This window comes from Pseudorca crassidens, chromosome 1 (genome assembly GCF_039906515.1).
Source record: "Pseudorca crassidens isolate mPseCra1 chromosome 1, mPseCra1.hap1, whole genome shotgun sequence".
Lineage (NCBI taxonomy): Eukaryota > Metazoa > Chordata > Mammalia > Artiodactyla > Delphinidae > Pseudorca > Pseudorca crassidens.
In genome coordinates, this window is record NC_090296.1 from 63962772 (window position 1) to 63978072 (window position 15301).

Below are 15301 nucleotides of genomic sequence, written 5' to 3' on the forward strand. Positions count from 1 at the left end.
TAGGAGTCCACTTTGAATCTGTATAATCTTTAGAAATAAAGGAAGTTTTAATGGAATAGTTCTGACATTAGTCACTAAGAATTTGAATACTTGATAGTTTAAATTATATCATTTAACCTTGAATATTCTAAAGTATTATGTATATCAAAGATTACAGACTTCCCCATTCATCAGAGTAGGGCCATTTCATTTCTGGCAAGTATTTGGACATGATGTTTATTTTAATAGAATGTTTCAATAAAAAGTATTCAAGTTAGTATTTTACTTTAATTAAAATCATTGTTATAAAAAACATTTGTCTACCTTTATTAACCAGCACCAGGGTTACATTTTACAAAACTTAACTCCATTTTGTTAAGGATTTTTGTTAGAGAATTTGTTAACTAGGTGTAAAGATTCTCAGTTATACTGTTTAATTTTTAAGAGATGAAAGAAGAGAGTAGAATATCATGAACTATGATTCAGAAGGAATAGTAACTATTAAAAGGGTTGAAAAGGAAGAAAATGTGAAAGAGGCTTAAAAATAAGACAAAACCATTTAATGCATTTATGGGAAATTTTATAGTTTGCATAAATAAAAAGTATAAAAATTTAAGGCACAGTGAATAACTGTATAAACATTACAAACTGGCCACTGTTGAACAAGTAGAAAAAGTAAAATTCAAGAAATGTAAAACCTTCATTAATCATTATCTTCCTTCTACTACAATCAGAAAAGTTTCTGAGTCAACTCTTAGATCTAGTGCCTCTAGGGAGAGAAGATTCAGATCGCCTTTAGATATGCTTGCCTTTACAGGATAACCAAATAAATATTTGAGCTTGAATATCTTCTCAAATGAAGATAAAAATTATAGGGAACACATCAGATTAGCATTGTTTAGAGCTACTAGTAAACTATAATTTATGATATTACATAATCTAACAATCCTTTAAGCACTAAATTATATAGTTTATACCCATGACCAAAAAGATCACCGTCACATGCCATGAACCACCATACCATGAATCCATGTAACTGAGGATTCCTAATGAAGAATTATCTTTCCTAAATTCTTCAAATTTCAGTTGAAGAACTTAGTGGGCAGATGTTCATGTTCATTGCTAACAGACTTCCATAATAAGCCCACTGTAGCTATGTTGTTTCTTTGAAGCTACATAGATATAGTTAAGATTGAAAGCTTAATGCTATTTAGAAGGCTATTAACAACCATAATCCTAAAAACTCTTTAAGTTTGTGAATAGGTTTTTAAGAGCAGCATATCTGAAATACTCTACATATTCTTCCTTATCCACATTTAGTTATAAATCTAAGTCATACAGATATAAGATCCTGAACACATATAGAAGTATTTTCAAAATTAGTTTCATATTATACTTTTGTAAGGTCTGCTAATGGCACAGTGGGTACAGAGATGGCCAACTGGGTCAAGCGAACCATCCACTGTTGTTGCTTCGAAGTGGTGAATGACAGGTAACTTCATTATGCTACCATTGCACATTGTACAATATTTAACAGTGTGCCCTGGAGGGTTAAGTCTTCATCTGTCCCCCAATCTTGACCCACAGGAGGCATTCAGGGCTGAAAGAGTGACATAAACAGGATGCCACGTGGGTAATCACTAGGTATTACCATTTGAATACAAATACATTAAGATTAACCTTCATTAAAAAATGGAAACCCATCTTAAGATTTGGTGGCGTTATAAACTCAATCACCTTCCCATGAAATAAAGTTAATTCTCAAGGAAAGAAAATTCAAAATGCTTTCATCTTGCTCCTTTTATTACACATTCAGTGAACCATCCTTAGTATGAAATGAATGGTTAGATATATAAATGTAAGAAAGACATAACATGCGAAGATCTAGGAGAAAAATCCTCATTTTAGTCTGAGACTATGAATATCAGCTCCAGTTAGCCTTATTCAGCAACCTACCTATTTTTTTTTCTTACACAAATAACAGACAAGCTTGATAATTTAAGTCTTCTTAATTGGTGGTTAGGGTTCTAGAATGTCCTTAACTTTTTTTAAAAGATCATTTTAAAACCAAAGCACTAATCTGACAGTAAAAGCATAGTACAAATATCCAAATTTCAGATCTGGCTTTTGCTAGATAGAGCCTAAGAATAAAGAAACATTCTTCCCTTTCCAGATAACTTAATAATTTAAAATATAAATAACTATTAAGTCCCACTGAACAGAGAGTGTGAAAGTTCCTGGTATAAAAACTACCTTAGAAGTTTGATGGTCATTTCATTCTATGGAGGGACAGAGACTGGATTTTGTTTGCTCTCCATAATTACTTCACAATCTCCCTCCATTTCAAAATTGAGATTCACAAATGAACTGGATACAAGTGTTTCTGGTTGATCTGACTGAACAATGGAATCAGCCTGCAGCTTATTTTGCTGGTATTGTCTTTCTGCTTCTTCAGACATCCTGTTTTCTTCTTCTTCTTCTTCCTCCTAAAAGGAGGAAATATCAAGAATAGTTGAAATATAAATGTCCAAAAGGAATAGTATTTTTCTCCCACTTTCAGCTGCTTATGCTTTTTTTTAACCAAAACATTAGTGTCATGTCCAATTCAGTTTCATCCAATTAAGACAAGACATACTTCCCCTTCCCCTGTTTCCAAATTGAAATGAAAACTATTGTATGAAGTATATGTAGTGAAGCTATTTTTAAAACACAGTATAGCACTGCTTAGATGAGACCTGAATTAACTTTGACATGGGCTGGATCTCTTCAGGTTAATTCTAATCTAAATAAAACATTAACTAATACTGTATCACTACAGTTACAGGGTGTCAGCCTATTCAGTGGAATAGGGTGGTCTATTCACTTAAGTGATATAGCATGGTTAGTGTTCCCATAAGCACCTAGTAGACAGATAAGGCAGTCCCTGCCCTCAAGAAGTTTACAATCTAGGAATGAAGTTAAGACATTTAAGAAGAGTATTAAAACAGAAAGGAATAACCACTATAGAGATTTAGAGAGTAAATAACTTCTAGTTCCAGAACTGCTAAACTGATGGAGGAAATGGTGGCATTTGCATTGGCCCTGTAGTATGGTGAGTCAGTACAGAGTGAGTAACCTGTCAGGATGATTAATCTAGAGATTTTCTGAGAGTGAAGGAGAAAGACCATTTAGGAGACTATCACAATAGTCCAGGTGAGGTAATGAGGCTCTAAACAAGGCTAGTAGAGTTAAAAACACTCATTTGTTCGTAAAACATTTTTGAAACCACATAACAAATACAGTCAGCTGAGCTGAGCTTTCTAGATTCATGCCTCTACATTGTAGCTTTACCCGAATTGCCCTCCTTGTTTGCTTGAAGGAGTAATGAAAGATTCTAATATTTATTTCAAGCTCACCAATATACACTCTGTGCTGCCCTAAGCATTTTACATATTAACTCATTTAATCCTTAGAGCAACCCTGAGCATGGATGCTGCAATTTTCCTCATTACAAAGACAAGGAAACTGCAGCTTATATAGGTTAAGTGTCTTGCCCAAGGTTACAAAGTTAGAAGTGGCAGAGCACTTGGTTCTCGAGCCCACACTCTTAAATGCTAAAGCTTTCTCACTCTTTAAAGGTAAACTCATTTCACCCTCACCCTAAGACCTCACGACATCTGCGCACAAAATTGCCTCATATCTTTGTGCCTTAACAACTGGCACTTACACATTTCTAGTATTGGTCATTTCCCGTGCATCAAACCCATTCCACTTCTCCCACATCCAGTCTATGTGTCCTAAGTACAGAGACCAGGTCTTGTTTCCTCATCTAAAATTTGGAATAATAATTCAAAGAGAGTTGTGTGAAGATTAAATTAAATAACATATCTAAGGCACCTCTCACAGCAACTAGCACATGAAATCTAGCTTAATTGTGCACATAGATTGTAGGGGAATTTCAGTATTAAAAAATTCTAAAATGTATGCTAATTTGATAAAGAAATTAATGACTCGAGAATGAAATGCCTAGTATAAGGGAGCTATCTTTGGGGCAGCTAGAGGATACATGTCTTCATTATGCAACCCATGAAGTCCACAGCAAACCAAACTGAATCAAGAAAATGTAAAAAGGAGACACACCTCCTTCTTCATCCGGTAATACTCATCAATGGCATACTGGTATTTTGGGGTGCTGATGCCCAAAACAGATGCAATCTTCTCTCCGAGAAAGTCACACACTAAAAATACAAAAGTTAAATGACTTACATAATTCCATAAACATTTCTTGAGCCCTTTCTATGCTCAAAGCACTGTACGAATACAAAAGTTACACTCCCTGCCCTCGGGGAGATAATGAACATTCAGTACATCTCCTTTGTGTATCTTCCTTGATTTCCCCAAGAAGCACTAGTGGCTCCTTCTGGGCTCCCAATACCACTACTCATACCTCTGACTATAAAACTTATCACCAGGTGTTATAATTATCTGTTAGATGTCTATTTCTTCAAGAAAAATGTATACTCTCAGAGGGCTGGGACATCACTAGGCTGGGAGAAAGGAATGGATTATACTATAGTACTCACTGAGCGCCTGCCACATGCCAGGCACTATGAAAGGTTAGACTCAAAGAAGTTGAAGAACTGGCCCAAGCGGACAAAGCAGATCCAAAGTTCAATCCAGGTCTGAATGTAAAGCTCATGTTCTTTTCATTATACTAGACTGTCTAGCATATATTGAGAGCTCAGTAAATGTTTGTTGAATGAATTATTATTCACGTTTAGATCTAATGAAAGGCATAAAGTGGTAGAAGCTACGGGGGAGTTAAAATGGGAAGCAGAGGAAAGCTTTATGATTTAAAACGCATATTTAAAGTTAGCATGATTAAGTCATAAGTTGATAATTCATTTCCTTCAAATATGACTTAGTTATATCTCAACTTAAGAAATGAAATATTAATCAAATAAAACATAAATGAATTATAACTACAGGCTTTAGAATAAGCAGTTAGAATGAGAACAATATCAGGGAATCAAATGGCAAAATAGCAAAATAACTGCTAACAGGAAAGTTTCAAGAACATGAAAATTGTATCTAAATTAATATAGCTATTTTTTAGTCCTTTTTTTAAAGCATATCCAGAAGTTAAAAAATGTTTTAAGATGAAATACAAGTTAGATTAATATCTTCCAATGTGAGCTAGCTAGCTAGCTAGCTGCTGAGAAGGGAGTGACTAACCCCCAATTGTTTCTCCTTCAATTTTGAAACATCCTATTTAGCAAAGCTCCTGTTCTGGGAGCCTATTATAGTGGTTATACAATATTCAAACAAAAAAATAATACCTGAGAGGGTTGATGTGGCAGCACGAAGCATGTAAAACCATAAGTAGGGGCCCCAGGTAAGTTTTGTCTGCAACAAGAGGTTAGGTTAGCAACATTCACACCTAAATTCATTCTATACATTTAGGCCAGAAAGTAGTGAAATACTTGGTGGGCACTTAGAATATTCTATAGATGATACTATAAACAGAGTACAATCCAATAAAAAAATTAAAAGCTTTGTAGAGAGAATGTCACAAAGACATTTTACATTCACCCATACAACTATCACCACCTTAAGTCCACAGAATAACCAAAAAAAGCAGCAGCCACTGAAATGGAGTTGGTTAAGTCATAACCTTAATTATTTACGAGTTATCCAGAGCCTTCCTTTCTCCTGTCTTGTTGCTTTTTTGTCTTCATTGTTCAAAAGCACACCAGAGAGTGCGTACAGTCAATGGAAAGGGATCTAAGAAATCATACAGTACAACACACGTATGATTTAGTGGGGAAGTTAAGGTTCAGAGAAATTAAGCAGATTAAGGGCACATTAAATGAACTTTTAATGGTGGGAAAATAAGTAACCAGTAAGTGGCAAGATGAGGTTTTTTTGTTGCTGTTCCTTCAAGGATTAAAAAGGGACTAGAGGGCTTCCCTGGTGGCGCAGTGGTTCAGAGTCCGCCTGCCGATGCAGGGGACATGGGTTCGTGCCTGGGTCCGGGAGGATTCCACATGCCACGGAGCGGCTAGGATCGTGAGCCGTGGCCGCTGAGCCTGCACGTCCAGAGCCTGTGCTCCGCAATGGGAGAGGCCACAACAGTGAGAGGTCCGCATACCGCAAAAAAAAAAAAAAAGGGGGGGACTAGAGCATATAACCCAAGAAAAGTTTAGTATCTATTTGGTAGGCTAGGACCACTGGCAGAATGCAATCTACACTACACACCTGCATAGTTAACCTTGGTAATTCCATAGAATACTTTTGTGAAGCTTGCCACATAGATGACAGTTTGCCTCTGTGGATGAAATCAGTAATAGGAGCATGATTCATCATACCAATATTTTTGTTTATGAAAAGAAAACATAGTATAGAGCCTACAATCGATCAAACACATTAGTAATTATTTGAATATTGGTTCCAGGGAGAGAAGGAAAAGATAAACCTGTCCATAATCTTCTTAGATAAGATATGCTGATGATTATAAGGGCGTTAAAAAAGCATATACAAGAATATCTGTAATACTGAAAACTGTAGACACTGGAAATGACCCTTTTTTCTCTATTGGTGAAATGGAAGTATCTTCCTTTTCCGCTGTCTAAAGCTAACGAAGTTGCCAATTTCGGTGTTATTTCCTTTCTTGCTGGTTAAGGAAAATTTTTCACCTCAGGGTTTTCAAAGTCATTTTGAGTGGCCACTGTCTGTCTTAACAACTTCTTATGCAAATTAATTTAAAAATAAAGTTCTATATTTTAAATATTTTTTTAAAAAGGAATATCTGTAAGACTGGGCAGATGGGCTAAAGCAGACAGGAGTAAACATGTAACATAGTCTTTCAATGAAAAGTAGGTATATCAATTCCTGTGATAACATTTCTGAAAAGACACACAAGTAAGGTAGCTCCTTAGTTTCTCTTTACACAAGAATGGATGTCCGAATGCTGGGAAGATGGCGGAAGAGTAAGACGCGGAGATCACCTTCCTCCCCACAGATACACCAGAAATACATCTACAAGTGGAACAACTCCTACAGGACACCTACTGAAGGCTGGCAGGAGACCTCAGACCTCCCCAAAACAAAAAACAGACGATGTCCAGCGACCTACACGCAGAGGCAGGGCCAAATCCAAAGCTGAGCCCCTGTGAGCTGTGAGAACAAAGAAGAGAAACAGAAATCTCTCCCAGCAGCCTCAGAAACAGCAGATTAAAGCTCCACAATCAACTTCATGTACTCGGGATCTGTGGAATACATGAATAGACAACGAATCATCCCAAATTGAGGAGGTGGGCTTCGAGAGCAAGATCTATGATTTTTTCCCCTTTTCCTTTTTTTGTGAATGTGTATGTGTACGCTTCTGTGTGAGATCTTGTCTGTATAGTTTTGCTTCCACCATTTGTCCTAGGGTTCTATCCGTCCATGTTTTTTTCTTTAATTTTTTTCTTAATAATTAATTTTAATAACTTTATTATACTTTACCTTCTTTCTTTCTTTCTTTCTTTCTTTCCTTCCTTCCTTCCTTCCTTCCCTCCTTTAGACAACGAATCATCCCAAATTGAGGAGGTGGTCTCTGAGAGCAAGATTTATGATTGTTTCCCCTTTACCTCTTTTTGTGAGGGTGTATGTGTATGCTTCTGTGTAAGATTTTGTCTGTATAGCTTTGCTTCCAACATTTGTCCTAAAGGTTCTATCCGTCCCCTTTTTTTTTCTAAATAATTATTTTTTAATTCAATAACTTTATTATACTTTATTTTATTTTACTGTATCTTCTTTCTTTCTTTTTTCCTTCCTTCCCTCCTTCCTTCCTTCCTCCCTCCCTCCTTTCTTTCCTTCTTCGCTTCTTTCTATCTTTCTTTCTTCCTTCCTTCCTTCCCTCCTTTCTTTCTTTCTTTCTTTCTTTCTTCATACTTCTACTTATTCTCTCTACTTTTTCTCCCTTTTATTCTGAGCCGTGTGGATGAAAGGCTCTTGGTGCTCCAGCCAGGAGTCAGAGCTCTGCCTCTGAGGTAGGAGAGCCAACTTCAGGACACTGGTCAACAAGAGACCTCCCAGCTCCACATAATATCAAACGGCGAAAATCTCCCAGAGACCTCCATCTTAACACCAGCACCCAGCTTCACTCAACGACCAGCAAGCTACAGTGCTGGACAACCTATGCCAAACAACTAGCAAAACAGGAACACAACCCCACCCATTAGCAGAGAGGCTGCCCAAAATCATAATAAGGCCACAGACACCCCAAAACACACCACCAGACGTGAACCTGCCCACTAGAGAGACAAGATCCAGCCTCATCCACCACAACACAGGCACTAGTCCCCTCCACCAGAAAGTCTACACAACCCACTGAACCAATCTTAGCCACTGGAGGCAGACATCAAAAACAGCGGGAACTATGAACCTGCAGCCTGCAAAAAGGAGACCCCAAACACAGTAAGATAAGCAAAATGAGAAGACAGAAAAACACACAGCAGATAAAGGAGCAAGATAAAAATGTACCAGACCTAACAAATGAAGAGGAAATAGGCAGTCTACCTGAAAAAGAATTCAGAATAATGATAGTAAGGATGATCCAAAATCTTGGAAATAGAATGGACAAAATGCAAGAAACAGTTAACAAGGACCTAGAAGAAATAAAGATGAAACAAGCAACGATGAACAACACAATAAATGAAATTAAAAGTACTCTAGATGGGATCAATAGCAGAATAACTGAGGCAGAAGAACAGATAAGTGACCTGGAAGATAAAATAGTGGAAATAACTACTGCAGAGCAGAATAAAGAAAAAAGAATGAAAAGAACTGAGGACAGTCTCAGAGACCTCTGGGACAACATTAAACGCACCAACATTTGAATTATAGGGGTTCCAGAAGAAGAAGAGAAAAAGAAAGGGAGTGAGAAAATATTTGAAGAGATTATAGTTGAAAACTTCCCTAATATGGGAAAGGAAATAGTTAATCAAGTCCAGGAAGCACAGAGAGTCCCATACAGGATAAATCCAAGGAGAAATACGCCAAGACACATATTAATCAAACTGTCAAAAATTAAATACAAAGAAAACATATTAAAAGCAGCAAGGGAAAAACAACAAATAACACACAAGGGAATCCCCATAAGGTTAACAGCTGATCTCTCAGCAGAAACCCTACAAGCCAGAAGGGAGTGGCAGGACATACTGAAAGTGATGAAGGAGAAAAACCTGCAACCAAGACTACTCTACCCAGCAAGGATCTCATTCAGATTTGGTGGAGAAATTAAAACCTTTACAGACAAGCAAAAGCTGAGAGAGTTCAGCACCACCAAACCAGCTTTACAACAAATGCTAAAGGAACTTCTCTAGACAAGAAACACAAGAGAAGGAAAAGACCTATAATAACGAACCCAAAACAATTAAGAAAATGGGGATAGGAACATACATATCGATAATTACCTTAAATATAAATGGACTAAATGCTCCCACCAAAAGACACAGATTGGCTGAATGGATACAAAAACAAGACCCTTATATATGCTGTCTACAAGAGACCCACTTCAGACCTAGAGACACATACAGACTGAAAGTAAGGGGATGGAAAAAGATATTCCATGCAAATGGAGACCAAAAGAAAGCTGGAGTAGCAATTCTCATATCAGACAAAATAGACTTTAAAATAAGGACTATTAGAAGAGACAAAGAAGGACACTACATAATGATCAAGGGATCGATCCAAGAAGAAGATATAACAATTGTAAATATTTATGCACCCAACGTAGGAGCACCTCAATACATAAGGCAAATACTAACAGCCATAAAAGGGGAAATCGACAGTAACACATTCATAGTAGGGGACTTTAACACCCCACTTTCACCCATGGACAGATCATCCAAAATGAAAATAAATAAGGAAACACAAGCTTTAAATGATACATTAAACAAGATGGACTTAATTGATATTTATAGGACACTCCATCCAAAAACAACAGAATATACATTTCTCTCAAGTGCTCATGGAACATTCTCCAGGATAGATCATATCTTGGGTCACAAATCAAGCCTTGGTAAATTTAAGAAAATTGAAATTGTATCAAGTATCTTTTCCGACCACAACGCCATGAGACTAGATATCAATTACAGGAAAAGATCTGTAAAAAATACAAACACATGGAGGCTAAACAATACACTACTTAATAATGAAGTGATCACTGAAGAAATCAAAGAGGAAATCAAAAAATACCTAGAAACAAATGACAATGGAGACACAACGACCCAAAACCTATGGGATGCAGCAAAAGCAGTTCTAAGGGGGAAGTTTATAGCAATACAAGCCCACCTTAAGAAGCAGGAAACATCTTGAATAAACAACCTAACCTTGCACCTCAAGCAATTAGAGAAAGAAGAACAAACAAACCCCAAAGCTAGCAGAAGGAAACAAATCATAAAAATCAGATCAGAAATAAATGAAAAAGAAATGAAGGAAACAATAGCAAAGATCAATAAAACTAAAAGCTGGTTCTTTGAGAAGATAAACAAAATAGATAAACCACTAGCCAGACTCATCAAGAAAAAAAGGGAGAAGACTCAAATCAATAGAATTAGAAATGAAAAAGGAGAAATAACAACTGACACTGCAGAAATACAAAAGATCATGAGAGATTACTACAAGCAACTCTATGCCAATAAAATGGACAACCTGGAAGAAATGGACAAATTCTTAGAAATGCACAACCTGCCAAGACTGAATCAGGAAGAAATAGAAAATACGAACAGACCAATCACAAGCACTGAAATTGAAACTGTGATTAAAAATCTTACAACAAACAAAAGCCCAGGACCAGATGGCTTCACAGGCGAATTCTATCAAGCATTTAGAGAAGAACTAACACCTATCCTTCTCAAACTCTTCCAAAATATAGCAGAGGGAGAAACACTCCCAAATCCCTTCTATGAGGCCACCATTACCTTGATACCAAAACCAGACAAGGATGTCACAAAGAAAGAAAACTACAGGCAAATAACACTGATGAACATAGATGCAAAAATGCTCAACAAAATACTAGGAAACAGAATCCAACAGCACATTAAAAGGATCATACACCATGATCAAGTGGGGTTTATTCCAGGAATGCAAGGATTCTTCAATGTACGCAAATCAATGTGATAAACCATATTAACAAATTGAAGGAGAAAAACCATATGATCATCTCAATAGATGCAGAGAAAGCTTTTGACAAAATTCAACACCCAATTATGATAAAAACCCTGCAGAAAGTAGGCATAGAGGGAACTTTCCTCAACATAATAAAAGCCACATATGACAAGCCCACAGCCAACATCATCCTCAATGGTGAAAAACTGAAAGCATTTCCACTAAGATCAGGAACAAGACAAGGTTGCCCACTCTCACCACTCTTATTCTTATTTAGCCACAGCAATCAGAGAAGAAAAGGAAACAAAAGAATCCAAATCGGAAAAGAAGAAGTAAAGCTGTCACTGTTTGCAGATGACATGATACTATACATAGAGAATCCTAAAGATGCTACCAGAAAACTACCAGAGCTAATCAATGAATTTGGTAAAGTAGCAGGATACAAAATTAATGCACAGAAATCTCTGGCATTCCTATATACTAATGATGAAAAATCTGAAAGTGAAATCAAGAAAACACTCCCATTTACCACTGCAACAAAAAGAATAAAATATCTAGGAATAAACCTACCTAAGGAGACAAAAGACCCGTATGCAGAAAATTATAAGACACTGATGAAAGAAATTAAAGATGATACAAATAGATGGAGAGATATACCATGTTCTTGGATTGGAAGAATCAACATTGTGAAAATGACTCTACTACCCAAAGCAATCTATAGATTCAATGCAATCCCTATCAAACTACCACTGGCATTTTTCACAGAACTAGAACAAAAAATTTCGCAATTTGTATGGAAACACAAAAGACCCCGAATAGCCAAAGCAATCTTGAGAATGAAAAAAGGAGCTGGAGGAATCAGGCTCCCTGACTTCAGACTATACTAAAAAGCTACAGTAATCAAGACAGTATGGTCCTGGCAGAAAAACAGGAAGATAGATCAATGGAACAGGATAGAAAGCCCAGAGATAAACCCACACACATATGGACACCTTATCTTTGATAAAGGTGGCAGGAATGTACAGTGCAGAAAGGACAGCCTCTTCAATAAGTGGTGCTGGGAAAACTGGACAGATACATCTAAAAGTATGAGATTAGATCACTCCCTAACACTATACACAAAAATAAGCTCAAAATGGATTAAAGACCTAAATGTAAGGCCAGAAACTATCAAACTCTTAGAGGAAAATATAGGCAGAACACTCTATGACATAAATCACAGCAAGATCCTTTCTGACCCACCTCCTAGAGTAATGGAAATAAAAACAAAAATAAACAAATGGGACCTAATGAAACTTCAAAGCTTTTGCACAACAAAAGAAACCATAAACAAGACCAAAAGACAACCCTCAGAATGGGAGAAAATATTTGCAAATGAAGCAACTGACCAAGGATTAATCTCCAAAATTTACAAGCAGCTCATGCAACTCAATAACAAAAAAACAAACAACCCAATCCAAAAATGGGGAGAAGACCTAAATAGACATTTCTCCAAAGAAGATACAGAGACTGCCAACAAACACATGAAAGAATGCTCAACATCACTAATCATTAGAGAAATGCAAATCAAATCTACAATGAGATATCATCTCACACCAGTCAGGATGGCCATCATCAAAAAATCTAGAAACAATAAATGCTGGAGAGGGTGTGGAGAAAAGGGAACCCTCTTGCACTGCTGGTGGGAATGTGAATTGGTTCAGCCACTATGGAGAACAGTATGGAGGTTCCTTAAAAAACTACGAATAGAACTACCATATGACCCAGCAATCCCACTACTGGGCATATACCCTGAGAAAACCATAATTCAAAAAGAGTCATGTACCAAAATGTTCAGTGCAGCTCTATTTACAATAGCCTGGAGATGGAAACAACCTAAGTGCCCATCATCGGATGAATGGATAAAGAAGATGTGGCACATATATACAATGGAATATTACTCAGCCATAAAAAGAAACGAAATGGAGCTATTTGTAATGAGGTGGATAGACCTAGAGTCTGTCATACAGAGTGAAGTCAGTCAGAAAGAAAAAGACTAATACCGTATGCTAACACATATATATGGAATTTAAGAAGAAAAAAAAAATGTCATGAAGAACCTAGGGGTAAGACAGGAATAAAGACACAGACCTACTGGAGAACGGACTTGAGGATATGGGGAGGGGGAAGGGTGAGCTGTGACAGGGCGAGAGAGAGTCATGGACATATATACACTAACAAACGTAAGGTAGATAGCTAGTGGGAAGCAGCCGCATGGCACAGGGATATCGGCTCGGTGCTTTGTGACCGCCTGGAGGGGTGGGATAGGGAGGGTGGGAGGGAGAGAGACGCAAGAGGGAAGAGATATGGGAACATATGTATATGTATAACTGATTCACTTTGTTATAAAGCAGAAACTAACACACCATTGTAAAGCAATTATACCCCAGTAAAGATGTTAAAAAAAAAAAAAAAGAATGGATGTCCAAGCAAACAAATACAGTCAAGAAAACACTGTACATTTCTCACTCCCTGATAAAAACCTGCTATATCTTCTACATTCAGTGCAGGAGGCATCTCTTAGGTGGAGATAAGGGGCTCTGTTTAGGGGCTCTGCTTAAGATGCTCTGACTTTAGTGTTTACTTTTTTTTTTTAACAGCAAATGGGACAGTACAGATACATAGGGAATGGAAGCAATTTCTATAACACATAATAAGTGATAAGGCCAAGAAACTAGTTAGAAAAGGACTCAGCATGCTTTTGGAGAAAAGCATGCATTTCTCAGTGGACCAATTCTCCTGGGGTTGTTTCTAGAGAGAACAATTGCTAATATCCAGGCTGCAACTACCAAAGAGTCAAACCTGTTCCAGAGCTGAGACACTGGATATGGATTCCTGAATACCATCTATCATTATCACACAGAGTTATACAGAATGAATGGATAGGGCCCTTTGTGCAGACACTGACCCAGAGTCTACACTGGAACACTGCCACCACTGCCAGCATCACTACCGCCACCACCATCCCAGTAACAGAAGAACTGGGACAAGATCTTGAGTCTTTAAGACTTCCAATTTATGAGCGCAAACTCAAGTAGATTCATCTCTTTCTGCAAAAATTTAATTACCTATTTCTTCCTACATAATTTTCCATCTCTTCCTTAATAAAGAACTATTAAGACTTGCTATCTTTTGTTTTGAAACAACTTATTTTTAAATTATAAAAGTAATGCTCATTTATTGCAATAACACAAAATGGAAAAAGTATAAAGAAAATTTAAGTCACCCATTTTTCCACCATCCATAGATAATTATCATTAACATCTTAGTATATTTTTCCCAGTCTTTTCCTCAGCATATATGTGTTTTACAACATTGCTATACTTTTTCTATCCTGCTGTTTTTCCCATTTACTATATTGAAAATATTAAGCATATTTCCCAAATGCTTAAATTAAGGGTGGAATAACTAGGTCAAAAATATAATCATTTGGAAAGCTCTCCCTTCACAATGCAAAACTTCACACCAGAAAATTTACCAATAAATATTCAGCAGTAATGTATGAGATTGTCCATTCCCTTGTACCCTCATTACAGTATATTGTTCTTTTCCTTTTTAAAAATTTGATAGGCAAAAATGAGCCCAGATAATTTTGAGTTCTTACTATATTAAGAAAGGCATCAGTCCATTTATATAGGTAACAGTTATGTGCATAATCAAAGTTTTTAATATGTATAGTTAGATACACACATATACACATATTTAAGGAACCCTAAGCAAAACTAAATCAATGGTTAAAGGAATTACTGGAAATATGTTTACTCTTAACGTTCATCTAAGGTAAAATCTAAGGAAAACAATTATAAGATTGTAAAAAGATCTAGGTCTCCATTTCTTACTTTCTATCAAGTATCATATGCCAGGAGTATTAGTCTTTTATTTATTTATTTATTTATTTATTTTTGACTGCATTGGGTCTTTGTTGCTGCGCGCAGGCTTTCTCTAGTTGCGGCAAGAGGGGGCTACTCTTCATTGTGGTGCGCAGGCTTCTCATTGCGGTGGCTTCTCTTGTTGCGGAGCATGGGCTCTAGGCACACGGGCTTCAGTAGTTGTGGCTCGTGGGCTCAGTAGTTCTGGCTCGCAGGCTCTAGAGCACAGGCTCAGTAGTTCTGGGTGCACGGGCTTAGTTGCTCCACTGCATGTGGGATCT

General features: G+C 37.0%; 1 protein-coding gene across 5 annotated transcripts in view; it reads right to left on the minus strand.

The window, feature by feature from the left end:
- The window catches only part of LOC137224717 (signal recognition particle subunit SRP54), an 86334-nt gene that overhangs the window by 783 nt on the left and 70250 nt on the right, over positions 1–15301 (minus strand). For 2 of the 5 annotated variants that reach the window (XM_067737575.1, XM_067737556.1), the window contains 3 exons: positions 5298–5364; positions 4099–4196; positions 1762–2465 (listed from right to left, as the gene is read on the minus strand). In XM_067737575.1, the coding sequence (XP_067593676.1) occupies positions 2259–2465; positions 4099–4196; positions 5298–5364 (372 nt within the window). In that variant the 3' untranslated portion in view covers positions 1762–2258. Of the gene's footprint in view, positions 1–524; positions 1580–1761; positions 2466–4098; positions 4197–5297; positions 5365–15301 lie in introns of those variants that run through there. The other 3 variants (XM_067737559.1, XM_067737566.1, XM_067737578.1) reach the window with 3 other exon arrangements.